Genomic DNA, 22,595 nt, shown 5'->3' with positions numbered 1-22,595 from the left:
GGTGAGGCTGAACCATTTTCTTGTTGTAAAGGTCCTTCAGGGACCCAGAAACCTGTGTTTAAGCACACAAGCAAAACCAAACGGGCCCTTAAGATCCACTTTCTTAGTTTCTTTTTCCTTTTTTAGGGTAATAAATATATTATATCCACTTTCTTGGTCTATGAGAAGTTTTGCTTAAAAATAAGGAGAGTGGGGAGGGGAAAGAAAGAAGGAGGCAAGCTCATAGGTCAATCACACTTTCTTCTAAAAATTGGGAGTGGGACAAAGATAAAAAGGTTTTATTTCTTAATTTCGAAGAAAATGTCAAGTAAACTGAACACAGCTGCAGAATCGCTTTAACCTGAAACTCCTCCGTGGAATCAAGCAATACTAATATACAAATATGTACATGAGATCAACTTTTGATCCCTCCCTCCGACAAGGCAGGTGTGTTGGGTCTTATTTTCTTCCTCCGTTTCAAGTCATTTACTTATATTTTAAGCACATCCAGTTATCTTTAACAGTAAAATACATTACAAAAATGTATCCCGAATTACACGTGCCAAAACTCGTGAAGATAGCCGATTGAGCACCTCCGGGAGAACTGTTGCAGAAATGCCTGGCAAAACTGGAAGAATCTCTTGAACAAGCTGGGCTAAGTTCATACCCTGCCAATCCAAAATAGAAGATTATGATACAATGTTGATGAGAAAAGTAGATACAGTTAAATGATCATCAACTTTACCACATAAAAATTTGGAGCCAAAGACAGACCAAAGATCACTACATACAATGTTAAAGGAAACTGACAGCTAAAATCTTTCCTTGAAGGTTTACAGTCTAAACCAAACGGAGCAATATTATCTATTAATAGATATAACAGTGAGGTATTGAAAGAACAAAGAAATCCAGCAGCTTAAGAGCAGAGTCAGTTAAAAAAAGAAGAGGTGGAGAGGGCACAGGGAAGAAGCCTACCACCATGCAAGATTTTCACTACTGTGTCTAGGGAGGGTCATGATGCACACAGCCTTACCCTTGTTTCATGGAAAGGCTGTTTCTCAAGTTGAACCAATAACCACTCGGTCTCAATGGAGCAAACTAACTGTTGCACCTAGGTCCACCCTCTATGGCAAAATTGATCTAAAATAGATCTTTCGTCTATCCCCGGGTAGACTTCCTTGTTGATGAAGTCAAATTTCAGAGTGACAAATCTAAGTTAAAATGGATTACGACATAATACTAATTCTTTTTTCTTCAACGTGAAAAAATATCGGAACTAAATGAAATACATAAAAGCAACTACAAATAGACAATATAGTAGATGTAAAATAAAAGTACCATCTAATTTGACTAGGAGGAATCTAAAAATGCCAATAAAAACATTGTACAAATACACAAATATTAGAAGTTATGTTGAGACAGTTTCCAGGCAAACCATGTATAAAATTCAGTGAAAGCCTTCCAAACAGATTTAAAGGTCTCACTAGACTTCTCTTTCACTTTCACAGTACCAGTAACAGCACATCATTGAGTTCCAATAAACCATATTTGATGTGCTAACATGTATCTGCTGGAATATCACATATTATCAAAGCACTTAAACGGGGTAGAGAAACTCCAGAGATAAAGTAAATAATCACAATAAAATAAGAAAAGGAACGTGACATTTTTCTCCATCATGGTTGTATGAACATAAAATTTACAAATACCTGATCCGAGGCTTTTGAATATAAAGTTCCAGCTGTTAGGTATTCAACAACCTTTTGAACATTGTTCAATATAGCTCTGTCCTCATCTGTGACGGTAGGTATAAGTCCTGCAGGCTTAAATCTTCCAAACGCAGGAACCATGGAAAATATCAAACCAGAATTTCCAATTCCTAAGGTCGTCATTATTTGTACCACTTGCTCTCTGGAAACTGCATCAATTCCCTTCACAATCTGCTTTACATGATGCCAGAAACCAAAAGTAAATAGAAATCATGTGCTCGACATCTATTGCATCAACAATCTTTGTATTCAGAGTAGGGGATTTGTAACCACCAGATAGAAGTATTACAGGAAACAATTATTTATTCAACTAATATGCTTAGAACACAGACAGTTTGTCATCAAAATTGCTGCGGTCCTAGGCTTTAGTGTCCATTATGCTAATTGCAGATGTTAAGTAACGGAATTTAACAGATCATAACTGAAAATTCAAAAAGGAACAACATACAACAGTAAGTAAAGGAAATGGTAACCATAAAACCAGGGACAAAGAACAATCATTATATGTGCTATGTGCCCCATTATATGTAATATGTGCCAGTGCACCCAGGGTTCTGAATTTCTCTTCCATACAGATTTGCGCAATTATGTTGTGGAGCTTTTCAGGAAAGGCCATGCAAAATTTCAGGAATAAAAAGATACTGCAAGTCAGGATACCCAAGAAAAGGATGGGAGTTCTTTTAACAAGAATCCAGAAGCACAAGAATAAGCTTCCATACACATCTAGAAACCATTAAAACGGCTGTCATGAAAATTTAGAAGACTAGGCCTCCCTACAAGTTAAATGTCTCAAGATGTGATATATCCTTTCAGAAAAAATTGCATAAAAAAGTACATCAATGTTAACTTTAATGTTTAACCATAAGGGCTCTTTTGTACTTTATTTTGATGAAACAGAAATTTTGATTTCTGAAATAGCAAAGGAGTTCTTTCAGAGTTTCCATTTTATTTGATTCCCTCAGCAATTTCAGAATTTCCATTTATTTGATTCAACTCTTGCTCTTAAAGGCCACATGGTTAATTTGAAGTAAAATTACAATTTCAAGTCTAAAAAAATTCTTTCTACTTCTCCTAATGATCTCCACCACCACCAGTGCCACTGTTACTGCCACCATCAACACCGCTGTCAACGAAATATAGTGAATATACTCCAAATGGATATTTCTTATTCCTAGAACTTCAGATTGATACAACAAAAACAATTTCAAATTTTTGACCAAAAATCTCTCTGTCGGCTATTCCAAGAAATCAATCCCAAACTGAAACACAAATCAGACCAGATCTGGCCTAAAATTTTCCCGTTTGCACATCTAATAGTCCATGGTACAACTGTATCTTGGGGGTATTCTAGTTGTTTACATAAACAGAAGAACCTAGACCAACAGAAATGTAATTAAATCCTATTTAAACTGCAACACACCAACAAAATGCATGGCAATTTGTTCCACTACATGTGATGAGAAAACAACAAACTGTCCCTACACATATGATTCAGTGGACAATATTTATCCATCACAGCATTAATGCATGGGTTTTCCATGCGTTTCAGTTATTTTCTATGTGGTTGATCCCCTCAGTAACTGACAAGCCCCTACAAGCTGAATTGACATGACCTCATCATATCTTTAACACTATCACAGTACTGATATTTTTGCAGGTTGATATATTTTCACGGTTGCTTCTTTCTTTCTTCCATTTCATCTTTGTACTTAGGATCCATGTAGCCGGTCTCAATTAGTTAGGACAAGGTTAAGTTGGAGTTTGTAGATATTTTTTCAGGGTGAAATGCCCATGATGTGTCTCTTTCATACACAACTTTACAATCCTATTTTAGTCTCCTTGGGTGACTGGAAACCCCCAGATGTCCAACATGTAGGCAAACCTCCATAGATAAACATGACCTTAGTTGCATCCATTTTGGACATTATACCATCAATATGCTGATCATCCTGGTCTCTCAATTTAAATGTAGAATAGCAATACATCTGAAATTGTCTATCATGTTCTATAACACATTGAATTAGTATCTTTTGAGACAAGAAAAAGAAATTCCAGACAGGCTTTTACACATGGTATCTTTAACAACATGAATTTCAGTATAAGTAGTAATAAGGACTCAAAACTTTTGACTCTTTGGTAGTACCTCATCCAGCAGAAACTCTCGGAAAAAGCTCCCCTTGTCAGACAGCAAAAAGGCCAAGGCTGCTCTTGTCTTAACTGGCTGCTCCGGCTGTATGCTTGTAGGTAGAAATGCAGGAATGATATACCCTGGTTGACTTTGTATAAGACCTAGATCAGCCATGGTCCCACTCAACCCCTCCCCACCACCACTTTTAGCTGCTGTTATGAAGTTCTCAAAAGCTTGCATGACATCAATAAATCTTTCAGCATCAAAAACTCCAGCTTTTCCATATATTGTGTAGCGTAAGGCATTCCTAAGACGTGGCGATTCATCTGTCAGGAGTCTCTGACATTGAAAGAACAACGAATTAAAATAAATAATGTGACTTGAACAGGCTTCTAAACATAAAAAAGACCAACCACGCAAGCCATCAGATGCCCTGGCACATCATCAACTGTTTGGAGAAAGAAAAAAAAAAAGAGGAAGACATCCCAAACAGAGGACTGACAATTGCCCTAGGTGCGTGCAAATCTCCGATTCACAGGGACCAGGTAATTCAAGTGGAAAACAATTAAGACCCTAGGTGAGTGACCCAAACAAGCAAGAGGAGTCGAAGACAAATCGCTTGTCAATTTAGACCAGCGCACAACTCAACTACCTCTTAGGGATTATGCAAAAAAGTTTGATACAAAGGTTTAGACGAAAAGTATACAAGATGAGTGTAAATACAATTATTTCCTCCACTAAACTATAGAAAAGCATGAAGTTGCACCAGTATTTTTTAATATTGCCACTTTATTACTATTCTTAACCCTTTAATAACCTGAAGTTTACCTTTTCTAAATGGGAGGGTTAATGTGGTAACCTTTGGTAGTTACCCAAGCAGGAGATCCCCACAGGATTTCTCGAAGACTAACCGATCAAATATACTAGAGTACCAGAAAAATGCCACAGAAACGCATACCTGTGCAATATACGGATAGGCTTCATCAACAATGGCAAATTCAGGGTTTCCCACTAAAGCTATGCCTTCCAATACCCCTATGGCTCTGATTATCAAAGCAAAATAAGGGGGGATTTGAAATGGATAATCAAATGTTATTTGAGCCAAATCTGATGCCAACTCCTGAAAGTTAATATTTTTGGCACCACCACCTTCCAATGCCTGATCAAAAACTTTGGCAAGAACTGGCATGATGGGTTCTAAATTAACTCCCTCTGGAATGAAATCAAGCGTGACAAAATCTTTGACTATAGCTGCATAATCCCGATGAATAAGGTGAGCAATAGCTTCAATCATTCCATACTTCTGATCATCACTTAATTTCGTTACAAGACCTGTGGCAGCAGTGGGATGCATTAATAACATTCAAAAAGTAAGTCAATGCCACTTTGGGCACATGAAGAAAAGCAAAGAGAAAAGATCAGTTATGACATAGAGAAAACTACAGGCATGAGCTGAGACGTGGAAAGTTGCAGAATAATTTTCATGTAAGTCATGAAAGAGCTGAAGCAACTTTAGTGAGAGATGAAGATAATGTACAGGTATTACTGCTTCATTGATAATACATCAATTAACTACGTTGGGTTCTATCCACAATTGAACAGAAAAAACTCATCGAAAAGCAAATAAAATAGATATAGTAGCCAATTATCTTCAACGTACTAAGATATGCTGAAACCCAGGAAGGATTAATGCTAGTTGATAAACAAAAGATACGGACCATCACATCGTATGGAGTGGAGAAAAAAGGAAGAATACATAAGTCAGCGACGGTGCGGTCTTCAAAGCGAAAATGGTTTGATATTTCATTGCATTCCCAGCAGTTTGGTCCACCGGTACTCACACCTAGACATGAGATGCATGTACCCATAATGCTTTACCCAATTAAGTCAGGCATAGCCATGATTCATGGTTAGGTTACTCAAATTTGCCTTTGGTTCTTTCCATTATTTCCAAGTTGTCCAGTGATTTTTCTTTTACTTGACAAGCTACGATTATTGACAAGAAAGAAAATAGTGCACAGATACTGATACAACAATAAGTTTGAAAAGAAAAGAACGTAGGGCATACACAGTCGTGAACATGATATACCCGTATCCCCATGCCCAGAAGAATATCCTCCTGGTGATAGTCCTCGTCACTCCCTTTGCATAGCCAATAAGTTGCAGCTGGATCTATACCAATTAGACACTAGATATAACTACACTCTTCGGATGTTCTGATATACAGCAAGGCAGCAGCCCACGATCTCATGATCAATGATCAATCAAAACCTAAACTTTCAACTAGGATCAAACTACTGAATCAATATCACAAGCGGCAGACCTGAAAATGAAGAAAAAGCTGAACAGATAGCTCATAACCACCCTGAGGACTGAAACCCATAAACTTCCACTTACAATGGATAAAGAATATCTCCAAAATACTGATGTCAGGAATAGTTACAGTAAGCTGTCAATTAAAAAATCCATCCCTAAAGGAAACAAGTGATGTCAAACAGCTTGCACGTTGAATATACAAGGTGAATTCAGGAAGTAGTGATGTCAAACAGCATGCAAGTTGAATATACAAGGTGAATTCTCAAGTAAAAATTTTCATAGATGTATACCAAAATACAATTCCAAACTTGATGCTGCTAAGTGTGTATAAAGATGATCCTTCACCACAAACTCAGGGTAGGGTTTTACCAAAGTCTAGTATTGCCAATTTTCCATCTCGTGTGCGGATCAAATTTCCAGGATGTGGATCAGCATGGAAAAAGCCAGTATCAAGTAGCTGAAAATCCAAATGACAAGAAGTTAATGATGCAAATCAAGTGACAACATCAACGGATCCGTTGCTTTTACCAATTGGACCAATTACAAGAGCACAAGCCCAAAAATTCAAAGAAACAATTCATGGACTCGTTCAAGAAATCAAATCCAGTTCAAAGATGGTGGGCCCAAACAACGACCAGAATGAACTTAATTTAATTCAACTCATTGATGGGGTTCCTCAAGAATAATATTGAAGATTAAAGATAAAAGTAGTTGTTTTAATGGATGTGAATAAAGTCAACTTGTCACTATTTTGGTTAGGAGTAGTTGTTGCTTCTTGTTTGAAACCGTTATTTGTCCATTATTTGACCCTTATGGTTTTTTTGTTTCTTTTTTATGTGACAAATGAGTGTATAAATAAAAGCCATAGGCTCACTATTGTAACACAAGTTTGGTGATGATAAATTGTGAGGTTTCCTCCTGGGTTCTTTTCTTAAAGAATTTCTTTCATTGAATTTATCGAGTCTTTTTGAGGTGTTCTCCCTCATACCTTTGGTTCATGCCTCTTTATAGTAATCGGCTCAAGGTTCCTGTTGAAAGAAACAATGGTGGGAGAATGGCTTATTGATCCATGATCTCAAGCCCTTTATTTATAATAAAGTGGAAAGTAGACTATTACAAGGAATAGAAGTTTACATGAATGCAAACTCTAATTTAATTCCTATACAAACTCTTATTAGACTCCTAATAGAATCCAACACTCCCCCTCAAGTTGAGGCATGGATATCACACATGTCCAACTTGACCAAAAAAGTATAAAACATCTGTCCAGGTAAACATCAGCAATTTGATCTTCAAACTTATAGATTACGTCTGCCTTATAGACTTTCATTTGATTTGTCCTCATCTTTACTGCAACTTTATGTCTCCAAGGAAGAACACCCAAGTAAAAAAGTAGAATCTTCAAATGTTGAGAAGACTAAATTTCGGCACAAATCTGAGGGAAAATATATTTTTGGGGGTAACAATAGCTAGGGTAAAACAGTCAAAGTGAAAGTTTTGATTTGTAGCAATGTTAGATCTTTAAAGAGAAAGTTTGCCAACGGGCAATCTCCAAAGGTAGGGGAAAATTTGTCAAGATAAGTGACAATCTCCAAAGGTAATAAAGATCAAGTTCTGCAAAGGTCAAACGACAAGTCTTTTTGTAAGGTTAGATCTCCGAAGGGAAGATGTCAAGTTAAGGGGCAAATCTCCAGGGTTAACAGAGATCAAGTTCTGCACAGTCAAAAAGATAGCTCAATAGCAATGTTAGGTCTCCAAAGTGGAAGATTGCGAAGGTAAGGGACAAACTTTCAAAGGAGTTGAAGATTGCGAAGGTAAGGGACAAACTTTCAAAGGTAACAAAGATCAAATTCTGCATAAGGAAGTCTACATGAAAGGCTTTGAATTGTAGACATCTTCAATCTCCCCCTCACGTGTAGCGTTACATGTGGGAAGATAATAACAAAGGAAATTCCAATGGGGAAACTTGAAGAGGAAGAAATTATAATGGTAAGATAAAAGTATCAGGAAAACAAATCCAGAGAAAATGACAAAATTTGAAAGGGGGTTGACTGAGCCTATGGTGCCACTAATGAAGGTCTGATATTACCGAATGGATCGGATTAGAAGATGTAGTCAAAGCAGAAGTAGATCCTCCAATCGGCTCGAGCAAATAAAGTCCATTTACCACGACCAATCTCCTTCCCCAGATCCTGAAGTAGCTAGGTAGGAGTTGGTAGGGGTAGTAGAGGAAGCAGTGGTCGAGGTTGTACCGGCAGAGAAAACTCGCATAATACGTCGCAGAGTAGCGAACTCCTCCCCGCGAAAAACCAACGTCTACAGAGGGTGTGGTGGAAACTATCTCGTAAAGATTAGCCTTTTGTTTTCCCCTGTCTTTGTGCTCGTTTTTGCTCAAAATCGCAGGGCTTCCCATGCAGTTTCCAACAATTTTCCTTGGTATGATATGGTTTGTGACAGTGCTCACACTTAACAATCTCCTTAGCCGGATCAGATTTAGTGCGAACAGACTGTAAAGCTGATTTCTCCATAATAGGAGTATGAAGCATGACTAATCGACGACTTTCCTCACATTGAACAAGAGCATAAGACTGTTCTAGTGTAGGAAAGGGAGAACGACTTAAGACTTGTACTCTGATCTGATCGTACTCCACGTTCAAACCTGCCAAGAAGTCATATACTCGAATCTTATCAATGTACTTCTTATATGTCGCCACATCATCTGGATTAGTGGGGTGATAATCCCATAATGATCCAACTCTTGCCAAAGAGATCGCAACTCAGCATAATAGTGGGCCATAGTTAGTTCCTTTTGGGTAGTCTCATGAAGCTTCTTTCGTAGCTCATAAACCTGTGCATCATTCCCCAACTGTCCATATGTTTCAGTAGTAGCCTTCCAGATTTGGGCTGCAGTATCAAGTAATAGGTAACCCCGGGCAATATTTGGATGCATGGAATTCAAAAGGAATGACATAATAAGAGAGTAGTTTGATATCCATTTATCTTGTAAAACACCTGCGGTAGTGGGTTTGATAGTAGTGCCCGTAATGTATCCAACTAGTCCTCTTCCAGCAATAGTCAGGTAAGCAAATCAAGACCAGATCAAGTAATTTGTGCCGTCAAATCTTACCGAAAGAGAATGAAGAATGGGAAAATATTCGGATCCAGTGGGAGCAGTAGTATCATTGATGGCTGCCATGTTGAAAGAATTGTCTGCAGTTCTTCAGTCTTCACCCCTTCTGAAAAAACTAAAACGTCGCAGAATGCAATAGCCGAACAACCCAAACAAGTCTAGGTAATGAGATGATATGAGCCAATTCTGCTTCTCCTTTTTTTTTCTTTTCTTTTCTTTTGACTTTTCTTTTCGATTCCCGATTCTAATCCCGATTCGATCTAATCCCGATTCTAATCCGATTCTCGATTCTAATTCTAATTCTAATTCTGACAAGAAAATTGAAATTACAAATAAGTCCCTAAAACTATTTGAATTTACAAATAGGTCCTAGAACTATTTGAATTTGCAAATAGACCCCTGGAATTATGCAAAATTTACAATTATGTCCCTGAAAATTTGTAAATTTGCAAATAGATCCCTAAAAATATGCAGATTTACAGAAATATCCCTAGAAGAATGTACATTTACAAATTAAAGCCCTCAACCATCGTATTTATTTTTCTGTTGGGCTAATCGAAACTAAAAAACCAGCAGGTGTATGAGCAGAGTCAGGTCTTCATGATCGGCTCTTTCAGACGAAGAACAAGAGAAAAAAAAATCGAAGAAATAACTCACTAATTGAAGTTGTAGAAGCAGCGGTAGTTGCAAGATCTAAAGCTGAAACTGTTGCAGTTGCAGGAGCTGAAACTGAAGCTTTTGCAGTTGCAGAAGCAGCGGAAGTTGCTGATTTCTTCTTCTCTTCTTCTTTCCTCTGTTTTCTGTTTTTATTTGTCAAATCGAGACGTTACTGAAAAACTGCCAGCAGTAGAACTGAAGATTGGCGATGGGTTAGAAAATAAATTCAGAAGAAGAAGAAGGTGGGTTGCTTCCTAATCGAAACGATAGGTTACAGAAAAAAAGAATTTCTGTGATGGTTGCAGAAAATTCCAGCGACCGTTGCAGAAAATTCTGCAATGATTGGAGAAAATCTGCGATGGGGTTTTGTAGAGAAAAAAATCCTAATCGAACTTAGGCTCTGATGCCATGTTGAAAGAAACAATAGTGGGAGAATGGCTTATTGATCCATGATCTCAAGCCCTTTATTTATAATAAAGTGGAAAGTAGACTATTACAAGGAATAGAAGTTTACATGAATGCAAACTCTAATTTAATTCCTATACAAACTCTTATTAGACTCCTAATAGAATCCAACAGTTCCCTCTTGTCATACTGTTGGTTCACATTTCTTATAAACGCCAGGTCACAGTCCATCAATCTTAAATCTGTATTTTTAACTTTCCTGGGTAATATTCCAATTATTGTTGAGGCATCCCAAGATAGGACGCTTGGTGTTCGCATCAGTTAATCAAGAGTAAGATTTTCAGGGGGGGGGTGTCAAACAGTCCATGCTTACAGTCCTCCCCAGAGAAGCTAAATAAAGGATAAAGAACAGTACAGAACAAATTAATTTCAAGTTTTGTGCACTTAATGCATGAAACGAGTAGCATTGCTGCAGACACACAAAAAGAGAATTACTTTATGTGTCTCAATAGGAATTAATCCAACTCAGTTTCACCTTCCTCTTTGTCATTGTCTTCTGTCCTTCAAGTACCTCAGTTATTTTTAAACCTTCTAACTCTCAGCCACTGGACTAAAGTACTAAACTGGTCTGCTACTTTCTATCCTTACTGTTCTTTTTTGTAGGACTTCCATACAAAGAAAAAGAAAGGTGGAGGGCGTGAAAAGGATGGCCTTTACTATCTCCATTGCGGTTCATCTTTTACGGACACTATTATGCCTTCCGGTGGTGTTTCCTCTCCAGTGGCATCATAGACTATGAAGTTTGTTGCTGTCCAAACATCAACAAGTGGTTCACATTTGCAAGTCCTTGTTTCATCTTCAATAAAATCATGTGAGCTTGGAAAGCATCACGATTCATCTTTTTTTTTTTTTCATTTTCATAAGGAATCTAAGAGAGTCATATCTTCGATTCATTCACATATAAGGAATTTTTGTAGGATCAAGAAATGTTAGGTTGTTCTTATTTTTGTTACTTTTTTGGACGACCATTCTTGCTTGACATTGTTGTACCACTGAAAGATCACTCTGGATTTCCATCCATGTTTAAAGCATTTTTTTTGTTGTAAATAAGAACTCAGTTTGATACTTTGAAGTTACTATTAAATAATATTTGACCGGATGCACTTGAGGATACTCAAAATGCTATTTCTTCTTTTTGTTATGAGTATGATAATATTTAGAAATTCAGATGTCCTACCTCTTAAGCAAAATGGGAAAATTGGAATAAGGTTCAACATTTATTGGAGATCATATTTGAACTGCCGGTTATTTAACATATCACATGCTTTCCTCGGTTCGTCATGACTATTCTGCTCTATAGGCGATTTTTAACTCATTGCCCATTGTTTTCCTTATGAACTCATGCCTTCGGTTGTACTTGTTTTGTTCACACTCTCCAACTAGGAATTGATAAATTGTTTCCGAGGGATTTTTTTTACTTAATTACTTCCATACCATCATTGTCTTCCACAACATAGCACCCGCATATCATGAAGTCCGTAAAAGTTTTGGAAGTCTACAATGAAATCCAACTAAAATACACTCTTTAAGGTGTAATATCATCTCATAACTCACGATGCCCAAAATATAGCTCGCCAACCAAAGGCAGCAGGAAGCCATCAAATATTCACATAGAATGTTTCAGAGGCCAAAAAGGAAGAAAAACAGGCTTGTGGTACCTCACAAGTTAAAAAGAATTGAGTTGTATGCCTACAACCCTCTTCTTCAGAGACCATGACCATGGGGGTTTTGTAGGTGACCCTTGGGCAATCCAAATGCACCCAATTCAGCCCTAACAATTTCCACTGAGAAAGAGAGAGAAGATCAAGCAAAAAGCTGTCAATAACATGTACGGAGCTGGATTTTGTTGATTCGAGCTACAAATGGCTACTTCATATAAGATCTTGTTTTGGTACTTCCATGGTCTTCATTTAAGCACATCTCATGATTACCTCAAACCTTCACATAACAGTCCCTTGAAAACCCTTTGTTAACTATGCTTCACCTTCAATGGGCATCGGCCCGGTCAGCTAGAGAAAGATGATTTAAGGAAGAAAAAAAAGATTGCTTTCTTCACTGATCAACCATCTTGCCTCGCTTCTACTTCTGATGGCAATTTCAGCCAGAATGCAGGATCAATTCTTCCGCTGTAATAAACTTAACACAGGCCTCATCCTTTCTGGGAATACCATCCAATAGCTGCTTTTAAGGTTCTCGCTCGGTATAGCTGTCTACTCGACAACTAGTATATTAGAGAAGATCCTTTTGGAATGCATAAGTGCGTCTCTAATTGGAAAGTCAGTGGGTTTTCTTTCATTTAGTCAATATACTTATATCTAACATTGTGAATAACTCTTGAACCATGGGCTCTAATACCAAGTTGAAAAATCAAAGGTAGTAAGGGAAGAAGGAGATACAAGAGAGGTTGGCAGTAGAAGTGTGTAAGAGAGTATCAGATTACTCTCCCCTTAAGGAGCTAAAATTGGTAGAAAGGAAAAAATAATAATAATAATATTACAACATAATATATCTCAGTACCCAGGGTGCCTGAATAACATATTATTACATGAAGTCAATTACCTTAAAGGGTGCTCCAAGAAGGGGTCTTGATTTTATACCTAATGAGCATGTTAAATCTGTTGGCTATTCAGAAATAGATTAGTTGGTGCTAATGGTGATATAAGGTAACAACAGGGTAGTGCAAGTTCTGGTGGTATTGTCATATAGATGACCAGATGTAACCAGCCAGGATCACTCCAAGAGGAATTGCAAAAGAGACTAGGGCAGCAACCCTTCTTGCAGCATCTCCTTGGGGGGCCGAACCCTATCTAGGGCAATTTGGTCATTTTATCCCCTTATTGAGTCCTAGTAAGTTCAGCTGAGTCTAGAATATTGTTAAGAGTCCATATCTACTTTTCTTTTGTTATTTGGAGTTATTTTCCATGCTATGATAGAGTCCCAGTCTAAGTAGAAATCCTTTTAGTTGTTAGCTTGGTTCAATTAGGACTCTTAAGTTTGTTGAGTCCTAGTAGAGTTAGTCTATAAATTCAAAATCAGGCTTGTAAACATGAGTATTGATGAATAATAAAACTCAGGAGAGAGTGTTTGCAGCCAGAGAAGAGCAATGGATGTGCTTCGGGTTTCCAAGCTTGAGGCAACCCTGCAGCACCTATTCAGAGTGATCTTCAACTACATTCAACCTCCAGCAGTAAATCAGCAAGTAAACATAACCCCTACCCCAACTCCTATTTCCCTCTTCTATCTCTCCCATCTCCCCCCCCCCCCCCCAAGGAAAAAAAAACCATTAAGCCTGCGGCACCTGGAGTTTTCTCCAAAACCCTGAAACCCCTTGATCATCAACCCCCCCCCCCCCCCCAAAAAAAAAAAATATAATCCAAACCCCCTCCCCTTCTAGAAGTACCATTGCCCCTATCACCTTGACCTTCAACCTTAACTCTAGACCTAACTCGAAGACCGAAACACTAGTTTTATTCTCTCTTGTTTCTGCAAATCCTAAACCCTAGAATTCAGAGCTGGATCTTGAAACAGTAAATACAGAAGTAAAATTCCATCAACAGCAGCCTTAACTGAAACCTAGTAAACCCTCCCAACAACCCAAGACCTGCCCCTAAGCCCTACCACAGGGTTTAGAAGGGTTCCCCCACTAGCTGCAGACCTCAAAACCCCTAAACTGCTGCTGCCTTGCTGCAATTAACCCTAAAACCCTAGCTGCAGAATTTTATAAACCCTAATTTACTGCTGAACCTAGTGATAAGATCCAGAAGACTGGCCGCTTGATATGGGGTTACATCACGATCAAAAAGCAAACGACTATAACCAGAATAGTGTTGAGGCTGAGTATAGGGCTATGGCCCCTATGGGAATTGAGTCGATTTGGTTGAAATCACTTCTTCAGGAGCTTGATTTTCTCATTGTTAAATCTATACATATACATATATCTTCTGTCAGTCAGGGTGTGTTCTACATCCTTATCAACCTGATTTTTCGTGAGTGAAGAGAACACATCAAATTTGATTGCCATCTTGCATGGGAAGTTGTGATGAGAAAACTAATCTCAACTTCATTTGTTACATCAAGGAATCAGCTTCACAATATATTCATTGAAGCCTCACTCCAGCCGGTTCTCCTTGATGGTTATTTCAAGCAGGGTGCAGGTGACATAGATGCTACAGACTGAACAAGGATGGGGAGTCCTAAGTTAATTCTATATTGCCAGCTACCAATAGAGAATCTATATACACCTACCTCCAGGGGTAGTCTGGGGGATTAATTATTTATGTTTCTTGGATCCATCCTAGGGACCCCACTTAGGGTTTTGGCCGGGGGTGTTTGTGTTCACATCAATTTCTCCTAGATTGAGGGGAAGCCTCAGTGCAACAGGAGGGTATCTCCATTCTCCATTAGTGGTTCTCCATCTCCCCCCACTCTGGCTCCAACATCCCCTTTTCAGCTCTTGGCTTCCCCTGTTTGAGGTTCAGCAGCTTGCGCTTTTTCTCTCTGCTTCTCTTGGGTGCTGTTGTAGTTCTCTTTGTTTTGCTAATTTAAGTGATTATTCACCATTTTAATTAAAAAAAGAAAAAGAAAAAAGGATCTCATTCTCACCAAAAAGTGAGATTAGGGCAACATAGATTACGACTCTCCCCAAACACTGCAGTGGCAACAGTCCCATGCACTGGATATGCCCTTTCATATTTTCCTAGTTTATACTAACGTGGGGACGATTTTTCATAGCAATGTTTATTTTCTTCAGCTTTTACTCTATACTGCCACAGTATGGAGGCATATCACCCAAGCTGTCAGCCTTCTTTTCTCCGTCCATTATCTCCTCATCTCCTCAACCTTCCCCTCTCTTCTTCTCTTCTTCCATCTATCAGCTGTTTATTGTTGGTGCAGTCGATCACTGCTACAAAGAGCACTATGAGGGACAACAAAGGACTCTTAACTTTTTAAGTTACACAATTTTGTGGATGCAGTACATAGATACTGGAACAAATAATAATAAAATATCTGCGATAAAGCCTCAAGAGTCAAGGCTCAAACTCTTGATGCAGAATCAAAATGCTAGCATGATAAATGGTACCTGTTTTAGGTAGCATATGACACCCACATTAACCAGTTCTCCAACATCACTTTCCCTACTTTGTGATAACTTCTCGCCTTCTATCCAGCTGCTTGTTAGAACCTTTCTTGAAGTAAACTTAAGGTACGTTTTAGGCACAACAACCTGAAACATACGTGTTTTCAAGATCACAGAGCTATCCTTCACATACATTAGATCAGATAACATATTCTAAGTAAAGAGAAATTACAAACAAATATCATGAGAATAAAATGGTGCAAGTACTTGTGCAACTATTGGAGAGATGAAATTAGTGATAGTAATACCTTTGCCATTTGTTAAAACTCCGTTCATTTCTCCTTCCAACAGGACCCAGTTAGAGATGAACAGAGACTCTTAGAACAAGATCCAATGGATCTCTTCAACTATGAGGGGCCCTCAACTATTTCATGCTGAGTCAAAGGCTTATTATCTAATAAATATCCATCCAACAATAGTGCAGGACCCAAGACGCATACTAAGTGGAAGGCCAAGGCCAGGAGAAGCCCCTAGGCTTGCTGCCCAGCAGAACATATTTAGTCTTATAGTATTTTAAAATCAGTTTATATTCCAGTTTAGTAATTTCAGTCAGGCAGTGGCAGTTTTTTAATTCACCCCAACTTTAAGACAGGGATAGCAAGCTCATTTTTGGTTAACAGTCATTTCAGTTTAGTAATTTTAGATTCAGATTTGACAGTCTAGTTAAATATTTAGCAGTGGTGAAGAACTGAGAACTCTATAGATGTGATACGAAAACCTTTAGACAAAATCTTGAGGTCTCTTTTGTTTTCTTTTCTTCTTTTTTTTTTTTTTTTTTGGGTGGAACAAAATCTTTAAGGTTGAATCCTAAAGTTTCACTATTTCCAGGGGAAAGCACTGATTATAGATTTTGGTCAGCACAAAGCTGATGAACAAAGAAAAGAATATACCAGGGATATCTCGCACTTAAAGATTTCTGTTGAAAAATTTAATATGAAATTATCCAACAATTTAAAGTGTATCTATCTCCTAAATATACTTTATAACTCATCCATTTGTTACACCCCAAACAAGAAAAGCTCTAGCAATATTGTACAGCATTCCTTTCCTGTTGATATTTTTAAATTGCTCAGAGTTGTAATTCTAAATTCAGAGATAACTTAACTATTTCTCTTTCCAAGCCCAGATATTAAGCAACAGGTTTAACAACTGAAACTGTTGTTTTCTAGCATATTCACATAACAGGAAAAGAATATATCCAACACTCAACTGCCTTGATACACCTATCAAACAAACCTGTGGAAGGTCCTTCCTCATCATTTCGGCAAAGAGTGTTGCATTATTACCCTCATTGACATAGTCAAGTTCCTCAAAGAAACGAGCTGCCCATTCATCCACCAACCCAACAACGTCAATGGAGACCTGAAAAGTCGGTGAGAGCAACTCAGAAAACTAAGGTTAGTGGCAACAGTTTTTCATTTTAATTTCTTTTCTCCTTTTTTTTTTTTTTTTTTTTGGGGGGGGGGGGGGGGGGGAGGGGGGGGTGGGGGTGGCAAATAGGTGAAGTTTATTAGCTAAGAAGGAAAAAGAACTCACCAGAAAATATAAAATATTCAATAAACAACTTGTTCCAAAAAGAAAGGGGGTATTAATACCTGAGGAAACTTCCGGAGAAACAATCCAAACTTCCGAATGACGTATAAATCAATTGTTACCGTCTCAATGACAAAAGGTCGCTGCACTTTAACAGCAACTAATTCCCCATTCTCTCTTAGTCGGCCCTTATATACCTGACCCAAAGATGCTGAACAAAGACATCAAAGAAACAAGTTTGTTTTACTTGGTAAAGAAGCTCAAACAATTAGAAAATCAACATTCAGAAGATTACCTGCAGCAATTGGAGATGAAGTAAGTTCAGAGTAGATCTTATGCCAGGGTTGACCAAGCTCTTCTTCTATAAGAGCCATAGCAACATCATCTGGAAATGAAGGAACCTTCAAATATCAAACAGAGTTCAATCAGCTAAAGAAAGGAAAGAGAGAACAAGATGCATATGACAAGCTATAAAGTAAGATAATTTAGTGAACAATCGGAGATACAGAATCAATAGTCTGATGACTCTTAAATTTGTACAAGCTGACTTATACTTCACTTCTCAAGTTTGAAAACTCTTCTTAGTTTCTGAATTTTCTTTTCAGAAGAAATTACGAACGAGCAGATCCCAGATTTAGAGCATACTGACTTTACATGAGCATGCCCCACTAGCTCTAGCAATCAGTTGGATGGATAAACACCACTACTGAGAGCCCTTGGCACAATAGTTGATGAGGACATTATTCCTAGGGAGTGACAATTTCGAGTCCATAAGGATGGCTCGGCACGGAGACCAGCCCACTACAGCACCAATGTGGGTCGAACCATGAGTTTAGGTGCTACTGGATTGCCAAAGTCCATTGCGTTGACAAGAAGCACCGCCTGTAGGCAGCTCTATTAGTTCAATTTAGGTTTAATCTGGTTCTTTGTTGGGTCTGATGTGGGCTTGTTGGTTTAATTCAGTTCAATTTTGCTTCTATATGGGTTATTTTGATGTAACTGGATTTTGGGTAAATCCATGGGTTATTCTCACTTAAGTGTACTTAGTGGGTTTTCAGTTTTAACCCTAATTGTTAAAACATAAGTATTAAGGTCATTTAGGGTTTTGGGAGATTTTGAATTTAAGGTTTTGAGTTAATCTTTTTTTCCTTATAAAGCCTTCTAAGTTCTAAGTGCAACAGTTTGAACTAATGAATATTGATTATCAAAATATAGCTATTTTCTGCACAAGAAATTTATGTTTTCTCCCTCCTGGCACACTCTCTGATCTTCTATCATGGTAAGGTCTTCTGCTTCGGTTCTCTCTCTTTTTTTCTTCTTTTGTAGCGTGACAGCCCCTGACCCCGACCCCCCTTCTCTTCTTTCCAGCACTTCTTCGCTGCCCCTATCTTCTTTCCCTCTTCGCTTCTTCCTTTTTCTTCATGGGCAGTGCCTTGCTGCCTTTATCTTTTTTCTCTTGCTTTCTTTTCTTATCCATGTTGACAGCACCTGCTGTCCCTTCTATCTTTGTCGTCTGTTCCTAGCTCCTAAATCCCAGCTCCCTCCTTTCCCTTTTCCTCTTTTTTTGTCCCTTTTCTCAAGAAAAACTTCCCTTCTCTTTCTAAGTATTTCTAGTGATATTTTCTTTGTCCAAAAAAATTAATTCTACTAATTATTGTCTTCATTTATCACAAAAAGCTTTCCATTCCCTTCCCATAGAATTCTTGTCTAATTTGCACTCAATCAGGTGTTAAATTGACACGATCTTCATCCCCATGTTTCTATTAGTTTTGTTTAGTCTTGCTTATTAGTTTAGGGCTGTTATTGATTATTGCTTTGTTATTTTGTCTAACTTGCATGTTTATCAAATATTAGTTGCTCCAATTCCCTTCTTTTATCTGTTATCTTTCATAAGTAGTTGCCTTACCTAAGAGAACTTATAAGTTATAACCAGCCTTCGTAGGTCCCCTACTCTCTAGGGTTCCCCTGCATCAACAATTTACTGAAAAATTGAATCACTACAATTATGTTTTGAGTCTTACAACAAACAAAATTAGAAAATGAGAACATTTCAGTGACAATTTCAAGCAATGGCAACCTGTTAGATGTTTAAGAATATAAGAACAGAAAAGCTCATCTTTGTATCTATTTCAACTTTTCAGAAGCACTATTAAGCAATTTCCGTAGACAGCAGCTCATACGATGTGGGGCAGAAAAGGCCATAATAGCAAGAAAATGATAGCCAACTGTATCAGTATAGGTTCTTTTTAAATCTCTGTATTCCCAATCTGATTGTGTTATTACATGCTTGAAATTTATTCCTCTAATGTTGTTAATGACATGATTTACTGATCACCATCTTTTTAACAAAGAGATTTCCTTGTGTAGGTTTGGCAGCTTACTTCTCAATCCAATGGTCAATCAACGATAATGACACATCAGATCAAGCCAAGTTCCTTGAGGTGATGAGATTCATGATCAGCATGAAGAAGGAAATAAATAAAATATCTTGTCATGTCTAATAGGGGAAAAAGATTCAACAGTATAAAGACAACTGTCACATGAAACTGACCATCCAGCTTCCTACAACAAGTACCCGTTCTCATCTGCCCCAAGCTCTGAGGTCTGAACTCATATAGAACGACCCAGTAGTCAACTCCATGAAAAGCCTCTCCTATTCATGTTGATAATAATTTATTTTCCCTCGGGGATTCTGAGCATTAATGAATAATTGAATATGAAACCCCATGCATATAGTATGTCATTCAAAACTTGGACTCAAATTATGTTACCTTATCACAAAGCTTTTGCATTTCTGTCATTGCTGCAGGGGATAGTATATCTGGTCGAATACTCAACGCTTGCCCAAGTTTTATATATGCTGGACCCAAAGATGTTATAATCTCCCGCAATTCAATAGCCCGTGCAACTTCATTCTAATACGCAAGAAGGAAAAAGGTGTGAACAAAAAGAAGTTTGATATAATAGTCATGGGTTTAGCACTCATATCAGAAGCAATGGAATGAATCAATTTGACACTGCATAAATTGAGGCCATTTTGACCCTCAGATTCTACATGTACTGAGTTGGAACAAGTTAAAATGAGTTTGGGCAAGTAAGGCCAAATCAGAATTAATAGAGACCAGGATCCATACCCAATTCTGAGTGTTTAAACCTTGGTAACCATTGAACTTATCAAGCAATCATTTTAACCGGCACAAGAATGAAAAGCGCAAATTTCAAGATTAAGTTATAAAAAAATAAATATAAAATATAAAATAAATAAATAAATAAACTAACGAAGGAAACATAGATATATAATCCCCCACCCCAAGAAAAAAGAAAATAAGACAACACCCCCAAAGATTCACTTTACAAGTGGGAGAAACTACAACACATAATAAAGAACCCAGAAGACAAAAAGGAATATGACAGTATCAGGGCCAGGAATCTCCCACTAGTGTGGAAAGAATGGTGGCATCAGCTCTCCCTCCAACTGAAGGTTAAAACAATGAGAGATTTGACAGGAGGACAGATAAAGAGACATCTCCAGCTAGAAAATTGTACAAGGGAGCAGTTGGTTTAGTCAGAAGCATTTAAAATGCAACAAAATTTCAAACTGACAATGGATTATACCCTGGGTATTCGCCAAGAAACAACAATTTACCAGACTGCGCCAAAGATATTGAAGCAGACAAGCATGGCTTTAATACATACCTCCAGAACCTTCTTGTTTATCACATCCCAGATAAGACGGGAGAGGAACCCACCACCAACAGATAGCAACTGGATAATACGTGTTGCAACTGCACGAGGGCGCTTTCCCCAGTATGAGGAGATGCTAGCAGGTTCATAAACCAAAGGTAAAGAGTCACTGCTTTTCTCAACCTGGAAGGTGGGGTCAAAGGCAGGAAAAGTTATAATCACCAACTTATTGCTTCATTCACACAGAGATAATATATACAGAACAGAAAGCTTCATTTGAAGCTTGTCATGTGATAAGACATAAGAACCAACAATCTGGAAGAACCTCCTCAAAAAGACATTTAGCGGTGAAAGCTACAAATAGCGTTATTTCAAGTAGTGAATTGAAGGTATTTACTACTGATCTGAAAAAATAAAAAGACGAATTGGATATCCAGAAATCTTCATCTTGTTTCTCACTCCTGAAGCCTGATTACAATTTTGCACTCTTATTATCCATCCAAAAATTCACCAAGGCCAAAAGCATAAATCATACTCGAAACCTTAAAAGACCAATTTTACAAAGGCACCAAACAACTCCATACCATACACGTAGCAAAACCAACCTACAGCCCAGAATGCGAATAATAAAGATATGCCACGTCAATTCTTTATATCCCTTCCATATTCTTCTCTCATTCATAGTTATAAGTTATAACATCCCCAAATAATGATTAATAAGGTAAGGAGCGGGTAAAATGTTAAGGAACACAAATTCGGAAGTTATAACTTATAAATAGGCATCCAAATAAATTAGCGACAGACCTCAATGAGGCGCAACCGTATATTGTCGCCAGCAAATTGCGAGTCGCTCAGGTTCTGGCCACGAAGGCCTCTCATTAGAGAGGCCAACTGTTCGTTTTCTTCCATTTGTGCTCTCACCCTCTTGATCTCCTGCGAAACATCTCCAATTTTCTGCCAATAACCAAAATTGACACATAACAGCACATTAACGAGAGCAAAACTAGTCATAAATGAAACATGTAGGTTCATTGTAAATGTTGAAATCCAGTTGACCTACCGAAGAGACGCCATTGACAGCCTTCGGCGGCGAATTTCGTGAATGTCCAGTTTTAACCGGTTTGGAATCAGTGGCCGTAGCAACTACAAAGCTTCGATTCCGGGAGTTCAATCTAGAAGGAAACGCAAACGGAGACACTGAGCTCTTCCTTGAACATGAAGAAGCATTGGTTAATGTTATTCCGCAGCCGACGAGCTGAGAAGCTGCGTCCATGGCGGAATATCAAAGTCTTCTGAAACTCTCTCCCCCACTGAGGCACTGATTGAGAGAGAGAGAGAGAGTGTTTGGTGGGAACAAAAGCGAATGAGAGTTGACGAGAAAGGCCCTTCGGTTGGACTTTTGTGGCTTTGTGCTTCGGAGAGGAACAGATGAAGCCCAACCACATGGTTTATAAATACTGTCGTTTATATTGATTTTGATTTTGATTTTGATTTTCGTAATCATGGGGAACGGTGAACCCTTTCGTTGTTTAAGACATTTACTCACAAAATTGTTTTCGACTTTTGCAAAAACACGTTGTCCACATGATAGAATTGAAATAACCCTAACTTTTCTCCTCCCTCGTAACAGCAATTAAGGGGCGTTTGATACTTTGATAACGGTCTATTTGAGAACGATGTTCATTACAATAACCGTTTTCTAGCATTTTTCTTGAGGTAAGTTAGATTTTTTTTAAAACAACAAAAAAAATTATGAAATCGAGAAGGAATTAGCAGTTACATGTGAATGGAGTTTAG

The 22,595-nt window shown here is 38.0% G+C and overlaps 1 protein-coding gene across 1 annotated transcript; it reads right to left on the bottom strand.

The window, feature by feature from the left end:
• Nucleotides 1–185: 185 nt before the first annotated feature.
• Nucleotides 186–22,215, bottom strand: LOC149009808 (uncharacterized). The gene is made up of 13 exons (XM_089160464.1): nt 21,859–22,215; nt 21,603–21,752; nt 20,811–20,981; nt 19,886–20,029; nt 17,410–17,515; nt 17,177–17,325; nt 16,818–16,943; nt 15,525–15,668; nt 6,562–6,649; nt 4,835–5,208; nt 3,892–4,215; nt 1,689–1,919; nt 186–647 (listed from the first exon to the last, which is right to left on the bottom strand). Exons 1-13 carry the CDS (start codon nt 22,069–22,071, stop codon nt 513–515), a joined length of 2,355 nt encoding a protein of 784 aa, XP_089016590.1. The 5' UTR covers nt 22,072–22,215; the 3' UTR covers nt 186–512.
• Nucleotides 22,216–22,595: the final 380 nt, after the last annotated feature.

The sequence above is a fragment of the Hakea prostrata genome, chromosome 7, assembly GCF_041222555.1.
Source record: "Hakea prostrata isolate BN-2017 chromosome 7, UWA_Hpros_2, whole genome shotgun sequence".
Taxonomy (NCBI): Eukaryota; Viridiplantae; Streptophyta; class Magnoliopsida; order Proteales; family Proteaceae; genus Hakea; species Hakea prostrata.
This window is presented reverse-complemented; position numbering and strand designations above follow the sequence as displayed.